The sequence below is a fragment of the Carcharodon carcharias genome, chromosome 12, assembly GCF_017639515.1.
Source record: "Carcharodon carcharias isolate sCarCar2 chromosome 12, sCarCar2.pri, whole genome shotgun sequence".
In the NCBI taxonomy this organism is placed as follows: Eukaryota; Metazoa; Chordata; class Chondrichthyes; order Lamniformes; family Lamnidae; genus Carcharodon; species Carcharodon carcharias.
Genome location: NC_054478.1, coordinates 36,630,915 through 36,646,024, shown reverse-complemented (window position 1 = coordinate 36,646,024; position 15,110 = coordinate 36,630,915). Strand labels below are relative to the sequence as shown.

General features: G+C 44.3%; 1 protein-coding gene across 8 annotated transcripts in view; it reads left to right on the top strand.

The window, feature by feature from the left end:
• LOC121284806 (methyl-CpG-binding domain protein 5-like) overlaps positions 1-15,110 on the top strand; it is a 261,093-nt gene that overhangs the window by 169,494 nt on the left and 76,489 nt on the right. For 7 of the 8 annotated variants that reach the window (XR_005944549.1, XR_005944548.1, XM_041200519.1 and 4 more), the window contains exon 6: positions 674-745. The exons of the other annotated variant lie outside the window; for it this stretch is intronic. Coding sequence is in view for 5 of the 7 variants with exons in the window: in XM_041200519.1 (XP_041056453.1) it covers positions 674-745 (72 nt within the window). In the remaining 2 variants the exon portion in view is untranslated. The remainder of the gene's footprint in view (positions 1-673; positions 746-15,110) is intronic. 8 annotated transcript variants of the gene reach the window in all.

The following is a 15,110-nucleotide window of genomic DNA, read 5'->3' as shown; positions in this document are numbered from 1 at the left end:
TGTTTGTCAAAGTATCCTCCATTAAAATACAGTACACAGATAATTCTTACACTGACCTTGATCATTGAATAATATTTTGTGCATTGAAAAGAAATGTAAATTTTGAATGTCTAATCTACCCTTTTTAAAAAAAAAAGTGCAAGTGATTTAAATACAAACTGAATATTCTGCCAAGCATTGTGAAACATATGTTGTATTGTTGGCAGTTTCAACTTATCTTATTCTGGGGGGAGTGACTGTATTATGACCAGTTTGCTGGGTAGCTGCATAATATTATTCACAGCACTTTGGTTCAAATAAGCCAAACTGCTGTGGGAATTTGTTTAAGATAGTTAAAACCACTGGCTGGATTGCATTGCACGAAGAAAATGTAAAGCAGTGAAATGACAAAAAAAAAAGTCCACATGTCACTCTCCTTGAGGCTTAAGGCAGTTGTAGAAAGAAGTTGCACCAAAGCTGGCAAAGATGGGGAAAATGTATGCTTTACTTACAAAGTGTTTGCTCAGTTAAATTATAACTGCATGACAGGAGATGTAGTAATTCCACTGAATAAAAGAAAATGTTTTCCCCTTGTTATGGAATTATTCACTATTTTTTTCTGTTTAAGTGTAGTTTATTTTGTAACACATTTTTCCTCCATTTTCTTGCCCTCGTCAACGCTATCCTCTGTCAGGAGGGCAGGATGGTCCATCCCATGGACATCTCCACAGACGGCAACGTTGTTCTTTGGTCAACCTGTCAGGAGGTACGCTTGAGTATTGTAGGCACAGGACCCATTTCCCTTTCCCTGTCACCACAATCAAATAAATAATTCTAGCCAAAGCAAGAAGTCTGAATGAAAAATAACAGTCCCTCCATATAGAGCTTACACAGAGTGAAATATAAGAGACAACATTAAATATGAAAATGTTGCTGAAACAAACTTGTCAATGTTTGTTGGACATCTCATTATCAATATCAATTCAGAACCTTGTATTTGATGTTCGTCTCATCATTTTCAATTTTTGTTAATTTCTTGGATATATTTTGTTAACATGATGGTGCATCACCCTTCATCTCCAGGACCTAGATTTAATTTAGCATGTATGGATGATATTAAAAGTCTCTGTTCACCGGTTGGCAGATATAATCCTCTGGTGATGTGCTCCTTAGCTTGCCATTGCACAAAGAAAATGTAAAGCAGTGAAATGACAAAAAAAAGTCCACGTGTCACTCTCCTTGAGACTTAAGGCAGTTGTAGAAAGAAGTTGCACCAAAGCTGGCAAAAATGGGGAAAATGTATGCTTTACTTACAAAGTGTTTGCTCAGTTATTGAAGACAAAAATGCTCAAAATGCTGACCATGCATCGTTAAAGAACCTAAGCAGTTATTGTGATCTAAAATATTAGGGAGTAGACTGAAGTACTGAAATAATAACAATTGCTGAAATATCCTGGATTATTAATCTATGGCTACAAACTGGGAACTGTTGGTTTAAACAAAATTGGAATAATAGTGGGTTAACTTGTGTCAAACATACATTCCCCCTATGTTTTCTGTTTATGTAATATATAACACAGATCCTATTTCATATGTGTCAAAATGTCGAATTTTAAAAACACTACCTACTTCATAGTTAGAACTATATTCAGTGTCTGGTGTGACTGACATTAAAATGTCATATGATGCTGTCCTACATCCTTTTGTCGGTGCTGTATTGTAACATGGAGGTCAAAACTTAAAGAATCAGTTTGTTTAGAAAGTTTTATAAGATTACCTGAATGCCATCTGTTTCATCTGTACTAGGCCCATAATAAATATTAGGGAGGGGGAGCTGGTTGGGCGGGCGGGGTGCGTAGTCATCCAGAGGCCCAGGCTAATGCTTTGGAGATAAGGGTTTGAAACCCACCAGGGCAGCTAGTGGAATTCAGGTTCAAGTAATAAATCTGGAATTAAAAACTGGTCAAATGGTGAAAGTAAAAAAACTGTTAGCAATTGTCGTAAAAACCCATCTGGTTCACAAAATTTGCCGTCCTAACCTGGCCTGGTATACATGTGACTCCAGACCCACAGCAATCGGGTTGACTCATAAATGCACTCTTAAATAGACTAGCAAGCCAGTCAGTCGTGTTAAACTGCTATGAAGCCTAAGAGGAATGAAATCGGATGGTTGACCAGACATTGACCTAAGCATCCATAAATGACAACGGCACACCCAGCCCTGTCAACCTTGCAAAGTCCTCCTTACTAACATCTGGGGGCTTATGCCAAAATTGGGAGAGCTGTCCCACAGACAAGTCAAGCAACAGGCTTACATTGTCTGTCAGGTATGATTTAGTGAGTATGGCTCTGTCCCAGACACAACCACCACCATTCCTGAGTTTTGCTGTCCCACCAGTAGGACAGACCCGGCAGTGGTATACAGTCAGGAGGGAGTTACGCTCGGAGCCCTGAACATCAACTCTGGACTTCGTGAAGTCTCTTGGCATCAGGTCAAACATGGGAAAGGAAACTACCTGCTGGTTACCACCTACCATCACCCCACAGCTGATGCATCAATATTCCTCCATATGAACACCACTTGGAGGAAGCACTGACGTTAGCAAGGGCACACAATGTACTCAGGGTGGGGACTTCCATGTCCATCAGCAAGAGTGGCCCAGTAGCACCACTCCTGATGGAGCTGAGTCCTAAAGGACATAGCAGCTGCTAGACTATATCTTTGGCAAGCAGTGAGGGAACCAACAAGAGGGAAAAACATACTTGACCTCGTCCTCGCCAGTCTACCTGTTGCAGATGCATCTGCCCATGACAGTATTGGGAGGTATGACCACCACACAATTCTTGCAGAGATGAAATCTCATCTACATGTTGAGGATACCCTGTGTTGTGTGGCACTACCATCATGCTAAATGGGTTAGATTTTAACAGACAGAGCAACTCAAAACTGGGCATCCATGAGATGGTGTGAGCCATCAGCAGCATAATTGAATATCTGTAACCTTATGGCCTAGCATATCCCCACTCTACCATTGCCATCAAGCTGGGCAATCAGCCTTGGTTCAATGAAGAGTGCAGGAGGGGGGAGGGCATGCCAGGAGCAGCATCAGGCATACCTAAAAATGAGATGTCAACCTGGTGAAAATACAATGCAGGTCAACTTGCATGCCATCGACAGAGCTAAACAATCCCACGACCAACGGATCAGACCTAAGCTGTGCAGTCCTGTCACGTCCAGTCTTGAATGGTGGTGGACAATTAAACAATTAACTGGAGGAGGAGGCTCCATAAATATCCCCATCCTCACTGAGGGAGAGCCAGCACATCAGTGCAAAAGACAAGGCTAAAGCATTTGCAGCCATCTTCAGCCAGAAGTGCTGAGTGCTCAGCCTCCTCTTGAGGTCCCCAGCATCACAGATGCCAGTCTTTAGCCAATTCGCTTTACTCCACAAGATATCAAGGAATGGCTGAGGGCACTAAATACTGTAAAAGTTAGGAACCCTGACAACATTCCGGCAATAGTACTGAAGATTTGTGCTCCAGAACTAGCCCACCCCTAGCCAAGCTGTTCCAGCACAGCTACAACACTGGCATCTACCCAACAATGTGGAAAATTGCTTAGGTATGTTCTGTCCACAAAAAGCAGGACAAATCCAATTCAGCTAATTATTAACAAAAACAGAAAATGATGGAAAAAACCCAGCAGGTCTAACAGCATCTGTGGAGAGAAAGACAGAGTTAACATTTCGAGTCTGTATTATTCTTCCCCATCAGTCTCCTCTTGATTATCAACAAAGTGATGGAAAGTGTTGTCGACAGTACTATCAAGCGGCACTTGCTTAGCAATAAGCTGCTCAATGACTTTCTGAGCGGAATCATCCTAGATTTGCACCAACGTTTTACCCATCGGCTGCGATGGTGGGTTTTCACACCATATCATCGCAAACCTGCCATGTTATCAATGCATTCCCAGGAAACACACTGTTTCCATGGCGGGTGGGCTCTCATTTGTCTGCCCCCCATCACTTCACCACTTCATCACACCAAGCGCCATCTTTAAAGTGCAGCCGTGCACACACATCTCAGTGCTTCCAAGCTACAACTACTACAGAGAAAATGCCCATGAAAGACAAGAAGATTGCAGCCCCAGGTTTTGCAACGTGTCACTGGGAATGCCTTTTGGGTGCCCTGAAGGCCCACTGTGATGTCATCCTCCCCTGCTCTGGCAAACCAGCCTTGGAAGGCAATGGCGCAGGGGTGGTCAGCGCCAATGCCCTGCAACAGAGGACAGCCACCCAGTGACACTGTAGGATGAATGGTCTCATCTATTCTACCAGGGTAACTCTCACCTTCTCATCACTCTCAATTCATACGCTCACAAACCCAAAGCACATCCACAGGGATCTCATACCTCAAGGGACAGCACCACTAATTCTCACATACAACCTCACATCTCCAGGCTCATATCCTCTGGTGCTCATGTCCTCATTCCAGTCCATGGCGCTGCTCACCACACAAACATTCCACGCGGCGCCTTGTGTCCTACTCACACTCTTTCCATCTGTTTTCATGTAGGAGAAGCTTGCTCATATCAGCAGGGAGAGGTCCCAGATCGGGCGTGGAGTGGCCCACATTCGGCCCCTCACTCACTTCGAGGAGCAAGCCATCGTGTTGACCGGTGAGGATGTGGACCCTGCCCGTGGCGATGGTGAGGTTGGCGGCAAACACCCACCTGAGGATTCTGCACCACATCATCCCTCCCTCAATGCAACTGTGAGTGCTCTCTCTCCTGCTTTTGACTCTGCTACCATGCACTACTTATCTCTACTTTGGTTCACAGGGATCTCTACCAAGGGACTGACACCCTCAGCCAGCCAGTCCCTTGGGTCCATCCACATCCTCATCTGCAACCAAGAGGACACCTCCTCCAGTGAAAAGGTGGAAATAAGCAGCCCACAAGACCAGTTACCGCAGAAGAAGCAGCCAGCCCACGAGTGACCCTGGAGGGAAAAGTGTGTGTGGCAGGGCCTTTTGGAGCCTCCTGCAAGCACTCTCCCACGCATGCGGATCCTTCATGTTTCACACTCATCTCAATGTCCTGAGCATTTTGAATGCTGCCTGCTGGGGTTCGGTCTCAGTTGCCCATCTCAGCAGACTGATATTTGCACCCACCCACTGATCATCTTTCCATGCTGCACATGATCTGTCCCACCACAACTCTCGTTTCACTTTCGATTTGGACAGCATGGTGCTAATTTAGTTTTACTTCTGCTCCCCCCATCCTTTCCCCTCCCCCAGTCATTCATTTCCTTCCCCATCACATTCCACCTCCCCTCTGTTACTTACCAGCCCCAACTCTTGTCCAGGTGAATGTGTACTTTCCCTTCCTTCCAGAACACCCCACCCCCATCCACATTCGCCACCCTAAACTACTCCTTCACACCCCAGGGTCTGTGTCTGCCTCCGGTCTGCCTACCAACCACCCTCACCATCCCTCCTTTCGCTACTGTTGAACTCTCACCTTGCCACCCTACCGCCTCACTCTGCGCTCGGTCATTCACACCCTTTCTTGACACCCCGCCTACACTCAGTTTGCTCCCCAGGAGGCTGACGACCCATCTGACCCCTCCCGTGCGCATTAACCTGCACACCAACACTCTGCACCTCTTCACCCCCTCCCCTTTCCCTCCCTCCCCATTTAGTCCCTCAACATTTCTAACTCCTTTCTCCACTCTTACTTCTTTCTCCACCATTATTCTCTCCCCTCTCTGCACCCCTTCTTCCCCCGATACCCTCCCCCCTCCACATGCCTTCTCTTGCACCTTGTACCCTCATTACACTACCTCCCAAGTTGGCGTCTTCTCCCCCATTACCCCCTCTTCCCCACCCCATTCTCCCTCCCCCAGACACCTTCATTCCCTAGCCCCCACCCCACCTCACCCCATCCTGACACCTTTTCCTCTCCCAGCCGATCCTAACCTTCCTCTCCCACCCCCTCAACCATCGTCTGTTGTGAGCATCAACAGTGAATATCCAACTTCTGTGCATTGCTTCACAGCAGAGCCATGTCCATGAGAATCCACCCAGCATGCCATGGATGTTCATTCAGTGTGCCATTGATGTCTGGCTCCAGCATCTTTTGCTGCTTGGATGTCCGCGATGTGAGCAAAGCCCTAGCGGGTAAGTCCCAACTTCTTCACGTCACACTTGTCAAGACATTTTCTACACCATGCTTTCCCACCAGCGTGTGCAGACGATCCAGCAAGGGGGGCACGATTCTGGCGGACAGTCCAAATAATGATATGCTGATGTATTACAATGTCTAATGACAGAGAATGCAGCTTGCCATCGTTGGGCTGAGCGGCCGATCGCAAACTGTGAAACCGCCGTCGTGAAACCGATCACGCCATATTGTCTGCTCACATCCAATACCAGTGGACACAGAAAATCCCACCCAGTTTGGGTTCCGCCAGAGACTACTCAGTCCTGACCTAATTACAGCTTTGGTCCAAACATGGACAAAAAAGCTGAACTCAAAGTGAGGTGAGAGTGACCGTCCTTGAAATCAAGGCAGCATTTGACTGAGTGTGGCATCAAGGAGACATAGCAAAACTGGGGTCACTGGGAATCAGGGGAAAACTCTGCACTGGTTGGAGGCCTACCTAGCACAAAGGAAGATGGTTGTGGTTGTTGGAGGTTAGTCAGCTCAGCTGCAGGATATCATCGCAGGAGTTTCTCAGGGTAGTGTTCTCGGCCCAACCATCTTCATTTGTTGTATCAATGATCTTCCCTGCATCATAAGGTCAGAAGTGGGGATTTCTGATTGTACAATGTTCAACATTCGTGACTCCTCAGACAGTGACACAGTATGTGTCCATCGCAGCAAGACCTGGACAATATCCAGGCTTGGGTTGACAAGTGGCAAGTAACATTTGCACCACACAAGTACCAGGCAATGACCATCCCCAGCAAGAGAGAACCTAACCCTTGACATTCAATGGCACTGTCATCGGCGAACCCCCCACTATCAGCATCATGGGGGTTATCATTGACCATAAAACTGAACTGGCCTAGCCAAAAGGAGCGCAAGGGGAGCCTGGAGTTGAAGAGGAGCACGGGCGGGGTAGTTGAAGAAGAGCTGGAAGAGCAAAGATGACCGAGGGAGTTCGATGAGGAGGGAACGAGCTGATTCTTTGAGTACTGAGAGTATGGTCGGGTAAGTATTTACTACTTTTATCGCTTATAGTTTTTAAGGTCTTATTTTGTGGTTTATTATTTGTAAGAGCTATATTCTGTAACAGTAAGGAGCAGGGAAGGAAGGCCCTAGAGTAATTGATATTATTTGATATCAAGTATCTTCCAAAAGGTTTAATTTAAATTAAAGGGGTAAGTCATAGCAGGAGAGCTCAAAGCCGTGGTGTGCTCTTCCTGCTCTATGTTGGATTTCCAGTACCCGGGGCCAGCATGTGTGCAGAAAGTGTCTCCAGCTGCAGCTCCTGGAAGCCCAGGTTTTGGAGCTGGAGCAGCAGCTGGGGACACCGTGGAGCATCGGTAAGGTGGAGAGTATCGTGGATAGCACGTATAAAGAGGTGGTCACACCGCAAGCTAAGAGTCCACAGGAAGGAAGGGAATGGGTGACCACCAGGCAGAGCAAGAGGACTAGGCAGGCAATGCAGGAATCTCCTGTGCTATTCCCCTGCAAAACAGATATAACACTTTGGACACTGTTGAGGGGAATGGTCTCTCAGGGGAAAGCAGCAACAGCCAAATTCGTTGCACCTCGATTGGCTCTGCTGCACAGGGGAGGAGCAAAAAGTGTGGGAATGCAATTGCTATAGGGGATTCAATTATAAGGGGAATAGATAGGCGTTTCTGTGGCCACAAACGAGACTCCAGGATGGTATGTTGCCTCCCTGGTGTTAGGATCAAGAATGTCTCAGAGCGGCTACAGGACATTCTGAAGGGGGAGGATGAACAGCCAGTGGTCGTGGTACACATTGGTACAAACGACATAGGTAAAAAAAGGATGAGGTCCTAAAAGCAGAATATAGGGAGTTAGGAAGTAAGTTGAAAAGTAGGACCTCAAAAGTCATGATCTCAGGATATAGCGGATGAATACGTGGCTAAAGAGATGGTGTGAGGGAAAGGGTTTCAGATTCCTGGGACTTTGGGACCAGCTCTGGGGGAGGTGGGACCTGTACAAACTGGACGGGTTACACCTGGGCAGGACCGGGACTGATGTCCTAGGGGGAATATTTGCTAGAGTGGTTGGGGACGGCAGGGGGATGGGAACCTACGCAAGGAGTCAGATGAGGGGGAATCTCGGACAAGAACAAAAGACAGAAAGGGGAATAAGAAAAGTGAAAGGCAGAGAAACCAAGGGCAAGAATCAAACAGTGCCTCAGTGGAAAATAGCGGGAATGGGACAAGTAATGTTAAAAAGGCAAGCCCTTAAGGCTTTGTGCCTTAACACAAGGAGCATTCGCAATAAAGTGGATGAATTAACTGTGCAAATAGATGTAATCAGCTATGATATAGTCGGGATTATGGAGATATGGCTGCAGGGTGACCAGGGATGGGAACTGAACATTCAGGGGATATTCAGTATTTGGGAAGGACAGACAAAAAGGAAAAGACGGTAAAGTTGCATTGCTGGTTAAAGAGGAAATTATCGCAATAGTAAGGAAAGATATTAGCTCCGACAATGTGGAATTTGTATGGGTAAAGCTGAGAAAGGGGCAAAAATCGTTAGTGGTTGTATATAGACCCCCAAACTGTAATGGTGACGTTGGGAATGACAATCAGGAAATTAGAAACGCATGCAATAAAGGAACATCTGTAATTATGGGTGACTTTAATCTGCATATAGATTGGGCAAATCAAATTAGTAATAATAGTGCAGAGGAGGAATTCCTGGAGTGTAAATGGGATGGTTTTCTGGACCAATACGTTGAGGAACCACTAGAGAACAGGCCATCCTCGACTGGGTATTGTGTAATGAGAAAGGAATAATTGGCAATCTAGTTGTGCGAGGCCCCTTGGGGATGTGCGACCATAATATGATAGAATTCTTAATTTTAATGGAGAGTGACATAGTTGATTCTGAGACTAAGTTTGGGTGAAGGAAACTATGATGGTATGAGGCGCGAGTTGGCTATGATGGATTGGGAAACATTACTGAAAGGGACGATGGTGGATAGGCAATGGCAAACATTCAAAGAGCACATGGGTGAACTGCAACAATTGTTTATTTTTATCTGGTGCAAAAATAAAACAGGAAAGGTGGCCAAACCATGGCTTACAAGGGAAATTAAAGATAGTATTAGATCCAAGGAAGATGTATACAAATTGGCTAAAAAAAAACAGACCTGAGGATCGGGAGCACTTTAGAATTCAGCAAAGGAAGACCAAGGGGTTGATTAAGAAGGGGAAAATAGAGTACGAGAGTAAGCTTGCGGGGAACATAAAAACTGACTGTACAAGTTTCTATAGGTATGTGAAGAGAAAAAGATTGGTAAAGACAAATGTAGGTCGCTTACAGTCACAAACGGGGGAATTTATAATGGGGAACAAAGAAATAGCTGACCAACTAAATACATACTTGTTTCTGTCTTCACAAAGCAGCAAACAAATAACATACCAGAAATGTTGGGGAACACAGGGCTTAGTGAGAGGGAGGAACTGAAAAAAATCAGTATTAGTAGGGAAATGGTGTTGGGGAAATTGATGGGATTGAAGGCTGATAAATCCTCAGGGCCTGATAATCTACATCCCAGAGTAATTAAGGAAGTGGCCCTAGTACTAGTTGATGCATTGGTGGTCACCTTCCGATATCCTATAGACTTTGGAACAGTTCCTATAGATGGGAGGGTAGCTAATGTAATCCCACTATTTAAAAAGGGAGGTAGAGAGAAAACAGGGAATTATAGACCAGTCAGCCTGATGTCGGTAGTGGGGAAAATTCTAGAGCCCATTATAAAAGATTTAATAGCTGAGCACTTGGAAAACAGTGGCAGACTCGGACAGAGTCAGCATGGATTTACGAAAGAGAAATCATGCTTGACAAATCTACTAGAATTTTTCGAGGATGTAACTAGTAGAGTTAATGAGGAGGAGGCAGTGGATGTGGTTTATTTGGACTTTCAGAAGGCTTTCAACAAAGTCCCACATCAGAGATTAGCGTGTGAAATTAAAGCGCATGGGATTAGGGATAGTGTATTGAGATGGATAGAAAACGAGCTGGCAGACAGGAAACGAAGAGTAGGAAAAAATGGGTCTTTTTCTGAATGGCAGGCAGTGACTAGTGGGGTACAGCAGGGATCGGTGCTGGGACCCAAATAACATACCAGAAATGCTGGGGAACATTTCTGCACATATAGCTATTCACAATGTATATTAATGAGTTAGATGAGGGAACTAAATATAATATCTCCAGATTTGCAGATGACACAAAGCTGGATGGGCGGGTGAGCTGTGAGGAGGATGCAGAGATGCTTCACAGAGATTTGGACAAGCTGAGTGAGTGGGCAAATGTTTGGCAGATGCAGTATAATGTGGATAAATATGAGGTTATCTGCTTTGGTAGCAAAACCAGGAAGGCAGACTATAAATTGAGAGAGGGGAATGTGCAAAGAGACCTGGGTGTTTTCGTACACCAGTCACTGAAGGTAAGCATGCAGGTGCAGCAGGCAGTAAAGAAGGCAAAAAATGGTATGTTGGCCAGAGGATTCAAGTACAGGAACAGGGATGTCTTGCTGCAATTATACAGGGCCTTAGTGAGACCACACCTGGAATATTGTGTACAGTTTTGGTCGCCTTATCTGAGGAAGGATATTCTTGCTATAGAGTGAGTGCAGCAAAGGTTTACCAGACTGATTCCTGGGATAGCAGGACTGACAAAAGTGGAGAGATTGAGTTGGTTAGGATTATACTTGCTGGAGTTCAAAAGAATGAGGGGGATCTCATAGAAACCTATAAATTCAACAGGACTAGACAGGGTAAATACAGGAAGGATGTTCCTGATGGTGGGGGAGTCCAGTATATAGGGTCACAGTCTGAGGATACGGAGTAGACCATTTAGGACTGTGATGAGGAGATATTTCTTCACCCAAAGAGTGGTGAGCCTGTGGAATTCGTTACCACAGACAGTAGTTGAGGCCAAAACATTGTATGTTTTCAAGAAGGAGTTAGATATAGCTCTTGGGGCAAAAGGGATCAAAGGATATGGAGACAAAGCGGGAGCAGGCTATTGAGTTAAATGATGAGCTATGATCATAATGAATGGCGGAGCAGGCTTGAAGGGCTGTATGGCCTGCTCCTCCTATTTTCTATGTTTCTGTATAAATACTGTGGCTGCAGAAGCTGGGAATTCTGTGGTGAGTAAGTCATCTCTTGACTCCCGAGAGCCTGACGACTATCTACAAGGCACAAATCAGGATTGTGATGGAACACTCTCCACTTGCCTGGATGAGTGCAACACTCAAGGGGCTAGACACCCATGCCATACAACACAGCCCACTTGATTGGCACCCCATCCACCACAATTCACCGCTCCTGGCAGCAGTGTGAACCATCTACAAGATGCCCTGGAGAGACTCACCAAGGTTCCTTCAACAGCACCTTCCAGACCAGCAACCTCTATCCAGGAGGACAAAGGCATCAGATGCCTTGGGGCGCCACCACCTGCAAGTTCCCCTCCAAGTCACACACCATCCTGACTTGGAACTATATCGCCATTCCTTCACTGTCACCAGTTCAAAATCCTGGAACTCCCTTCCTAACAGTACTGTGGGTGTTCCTGCAGCACATGAACTGCAGCAAATCAAGAAGGCAGCTCACCACCACTTTGTCCAGGGCAATTAAGGATGGGCAATAAATGCTGGCCTAGCCAGCAATGCCCACACCCCGTGCATGACTATAAAAAATATTTTTTTACTTGAGGTGAACATGAGTCTAATGAAATAAAGGTTGTTCAAGATTCTTAAAAATACTTAACTATTTGTTGTGCAAGTGCTAATGCTATGAATGGTTTCAAAAGTGTAATATAAAGCACCTGCACAAATGAAACAAGTGTTACTCCAAAATTTTGATAATGAATGCAGATGTTGACACACATGACCTGCTCAAACTGACATTTTCACCAATACCTGGACTTTCTGTGCAAAATTGCAGGATCAAGAACCAGAAGACACTGTTTCAAGGTGATTGGCAAAAGAACCAGAGGTGGCATGAGACAAAATATTTTTTACTCAGTAAATGGTTAGGATTTGGAATTCCCTGCATGAAAGTGTGGTGGTCATAAATTCAATCATGGCTTTCAAAAGGAAATTAAATAATTACCTGAAGAAAAAACATTTACTGGGCTATGGGGTAAAGGTGGGGGAGTGGGAATAGGTGAATTGTACACAACGCAAGAATTATGAGCAGGAGAAGGCCCTTTGACCCCTCAGGTCTGCTTTGCCATTAAATAACATTATGGTTGATCTGATCTTTTTCCAATCTTGCCCCTTCAGACACAAACCTTGCTGGGGTGTCCAGTTTTCTTGGGCAGCAGCACAGCCTGGATGTTGGGCAGGACCCCACCCTGGGCTTGAGCTTTTCTTTGCGGATGACGAGCTGCAGGTGGCGGGGGTTGATGCGGGTCTTGTTGTTGTCCCGGGCCGCGTTGCCAGCCAGCTCAAGGATCTCGGCCATCAGGTGCTCGAGGACAGCAGCCAGGTAGACAGGGGCTCTGGCCCCAACCCGCTCGGCGTAGTGATCCTTGCGCAACAGCCAGTGGATACGGCCGATGGGGAACTGGAGGCCGGCTCTGGAGGACCTAGCCTTGGCCCACCCTTTGCCTCCGGTTTTACCACGGCTAGAAATCTCTCCCTCAGAACAATCTTCTCCGATCGATAGCCAGAGTGTGGCCTCGATTCCTCTTTTCTGTCTGTCCTTAATAACCCTTGACCTCCTTGTTCAAAATCTATCTAACTCAGCCTTGAATATGTTCTATGGCCCAACCTCCACTGATCTGGGGAAGAAGATTCCACAAACAGAGAGAGAGAGAAGAAATTTCTCCTCATCTTCGTCTTAAATGGGAGACCCCTATTTTTTTTTTAAACTGTCCCCCAGTTCTAGACTCCCCCACAAGGGGAAGCATCCTTTCAGAATCCATCCCGTCAAGTCACTTCAGGATCTTGCATCTCTTGCAGAGAGCTAGCAGGTGCACAATGGACCAAATGGTGTGTGTGTGTAATATATAGAATATATATATATATATGATTTCCCAAATTAATCTCTACAATCCTGAATTCCAAAGGCACTTGCTTCAGCAATATCTTATCTTCAAAATTGTATGTTGTTCGCTATTGTTGAAATTTGTGCATTGTTTACCATTGGTGATGGGTCATCTGTACATACTCTGTAGCTACTATAAGTAACTCAGTTACCTTTTCAAATATTTTACGCACTGGGTAGTTCCTGACCATGTCTAATTATTTCAATTCATAACAATTTTGTTCAAACATTTTAACAAATATTGGAATAATGCAGGTTGTTGACAGAAAAGTATACAACCCCAGTGCACTTATGTTGTTTGAGAAAATTTGATGCATGCAGCTTATTTGACTTTTATAAATCTAACAATAATAATTGGAATCTGTGTAAGGAAATTGTAATTGTTGCTGATGAAGCAAGTGTTTTCAGATGACTTATTTAATATACTTATGCCAATATGTTTTAGGAAAAGTGGTGCAGTACTCTTCATTTATCATCAGTACCACCTTCACTGTTTGAACCACAAACAGAAGTATGCCACCTTAGAGTTATGTAACTCAACATGTTGTTCTTAGCCTAGATAAAACCCAAGGACGAAACAAATGATGAAATAAACAATTACTTGTGTATGAGGAATAACTTAAGGCCTAGTCAGTTTAAAGCACAATAATGGAGCAATTACCACTAGAATTAGAGAGGCACAGATATCATGAAGACCTTTAATGCGAGAGATGGTTATAGAGATAGGGAGGGATGAGATCATAAAGCAATTTGAAAACAAGGATGAAATTGTATAATTCAGCTATTGCAGGACAGGAAAACTAATGTAAGTCAACAAATACGGGAAATGCGTGAATGGGACTTGAGTTAAGATTGTTACAATCAGGCGAGGGACCAGTAGCTTTTTATTTAAAGTAGACAAAGTTACCCAGTAGGAAAATAAAACCACAAGATTCCACTGTTTTAAACAATCAAAATAAACTCTGCTTTTCTTTGCTGACTTTGTATAGTAATCTACAATATCTATCTAATTCTGTAACATTCATAATTAACGAGATAAATCTGAATTAATGGGCAAACTGTGGTTGAACACACCACACTGTACATTAAATGCCGGGTGCGACCAAGATAAACCCCACAGATTTCTTAACAACCTGCCCAGTTATCAGTGACCACTGAGAGTCATGATATCTCATTAAAACTCTGCCTCCCTAATGAGGGATTTCAATTCCTTTTAAGTGTAATAGACTTCAATCTGCTTTGGTTGCACTCATCCCATTTTTTCCACAGTCAAGCTTTAATCTTCCAAGAACTAACTATTACTTCTAAAATATTAACATGAACCATAAACTAGATATTTGTCATGATACGTGCGGCAGAGTTTTGGATGAACTCAAGTTTATGTCGGGTGGAAAGTCAGCCAGGGGAGCATGGGAATAGTCAAGTCTTGAGGTGAGAAAGGTTTAGAATAGGGTTTCAACAGCAGATGAGCTGAGGCAGGGCAGAGTCAGGTGATGTGAAAAAGATGGTGTTTAATTTTGTGGTTCCTAAATTATTATTATTATTCAGCGTTGAAAGGATAACCATGTTCATCAATCTTACTTAAGATTTATTCCATTTGTACTGTTAGAGTAGCAAAATTAGAAGCAAATTTCTTCCTTGACTTCTTGAGAAATTAGATAATTTACATATTGAGTCTGCACTCAACACTTGTGAAAACAAGGCTGTGTATAGAAATTATTTTTTCTAGATCATTGCAAGTATAGCTGAAAATATTTTTTAATATGAATGGGATCTTTGAGTAATTTCTTTCAAATAGCCTGATTTAGGTATGTCAGAATATATGACAGAATGCAGTTTTCAAAGTATATGAA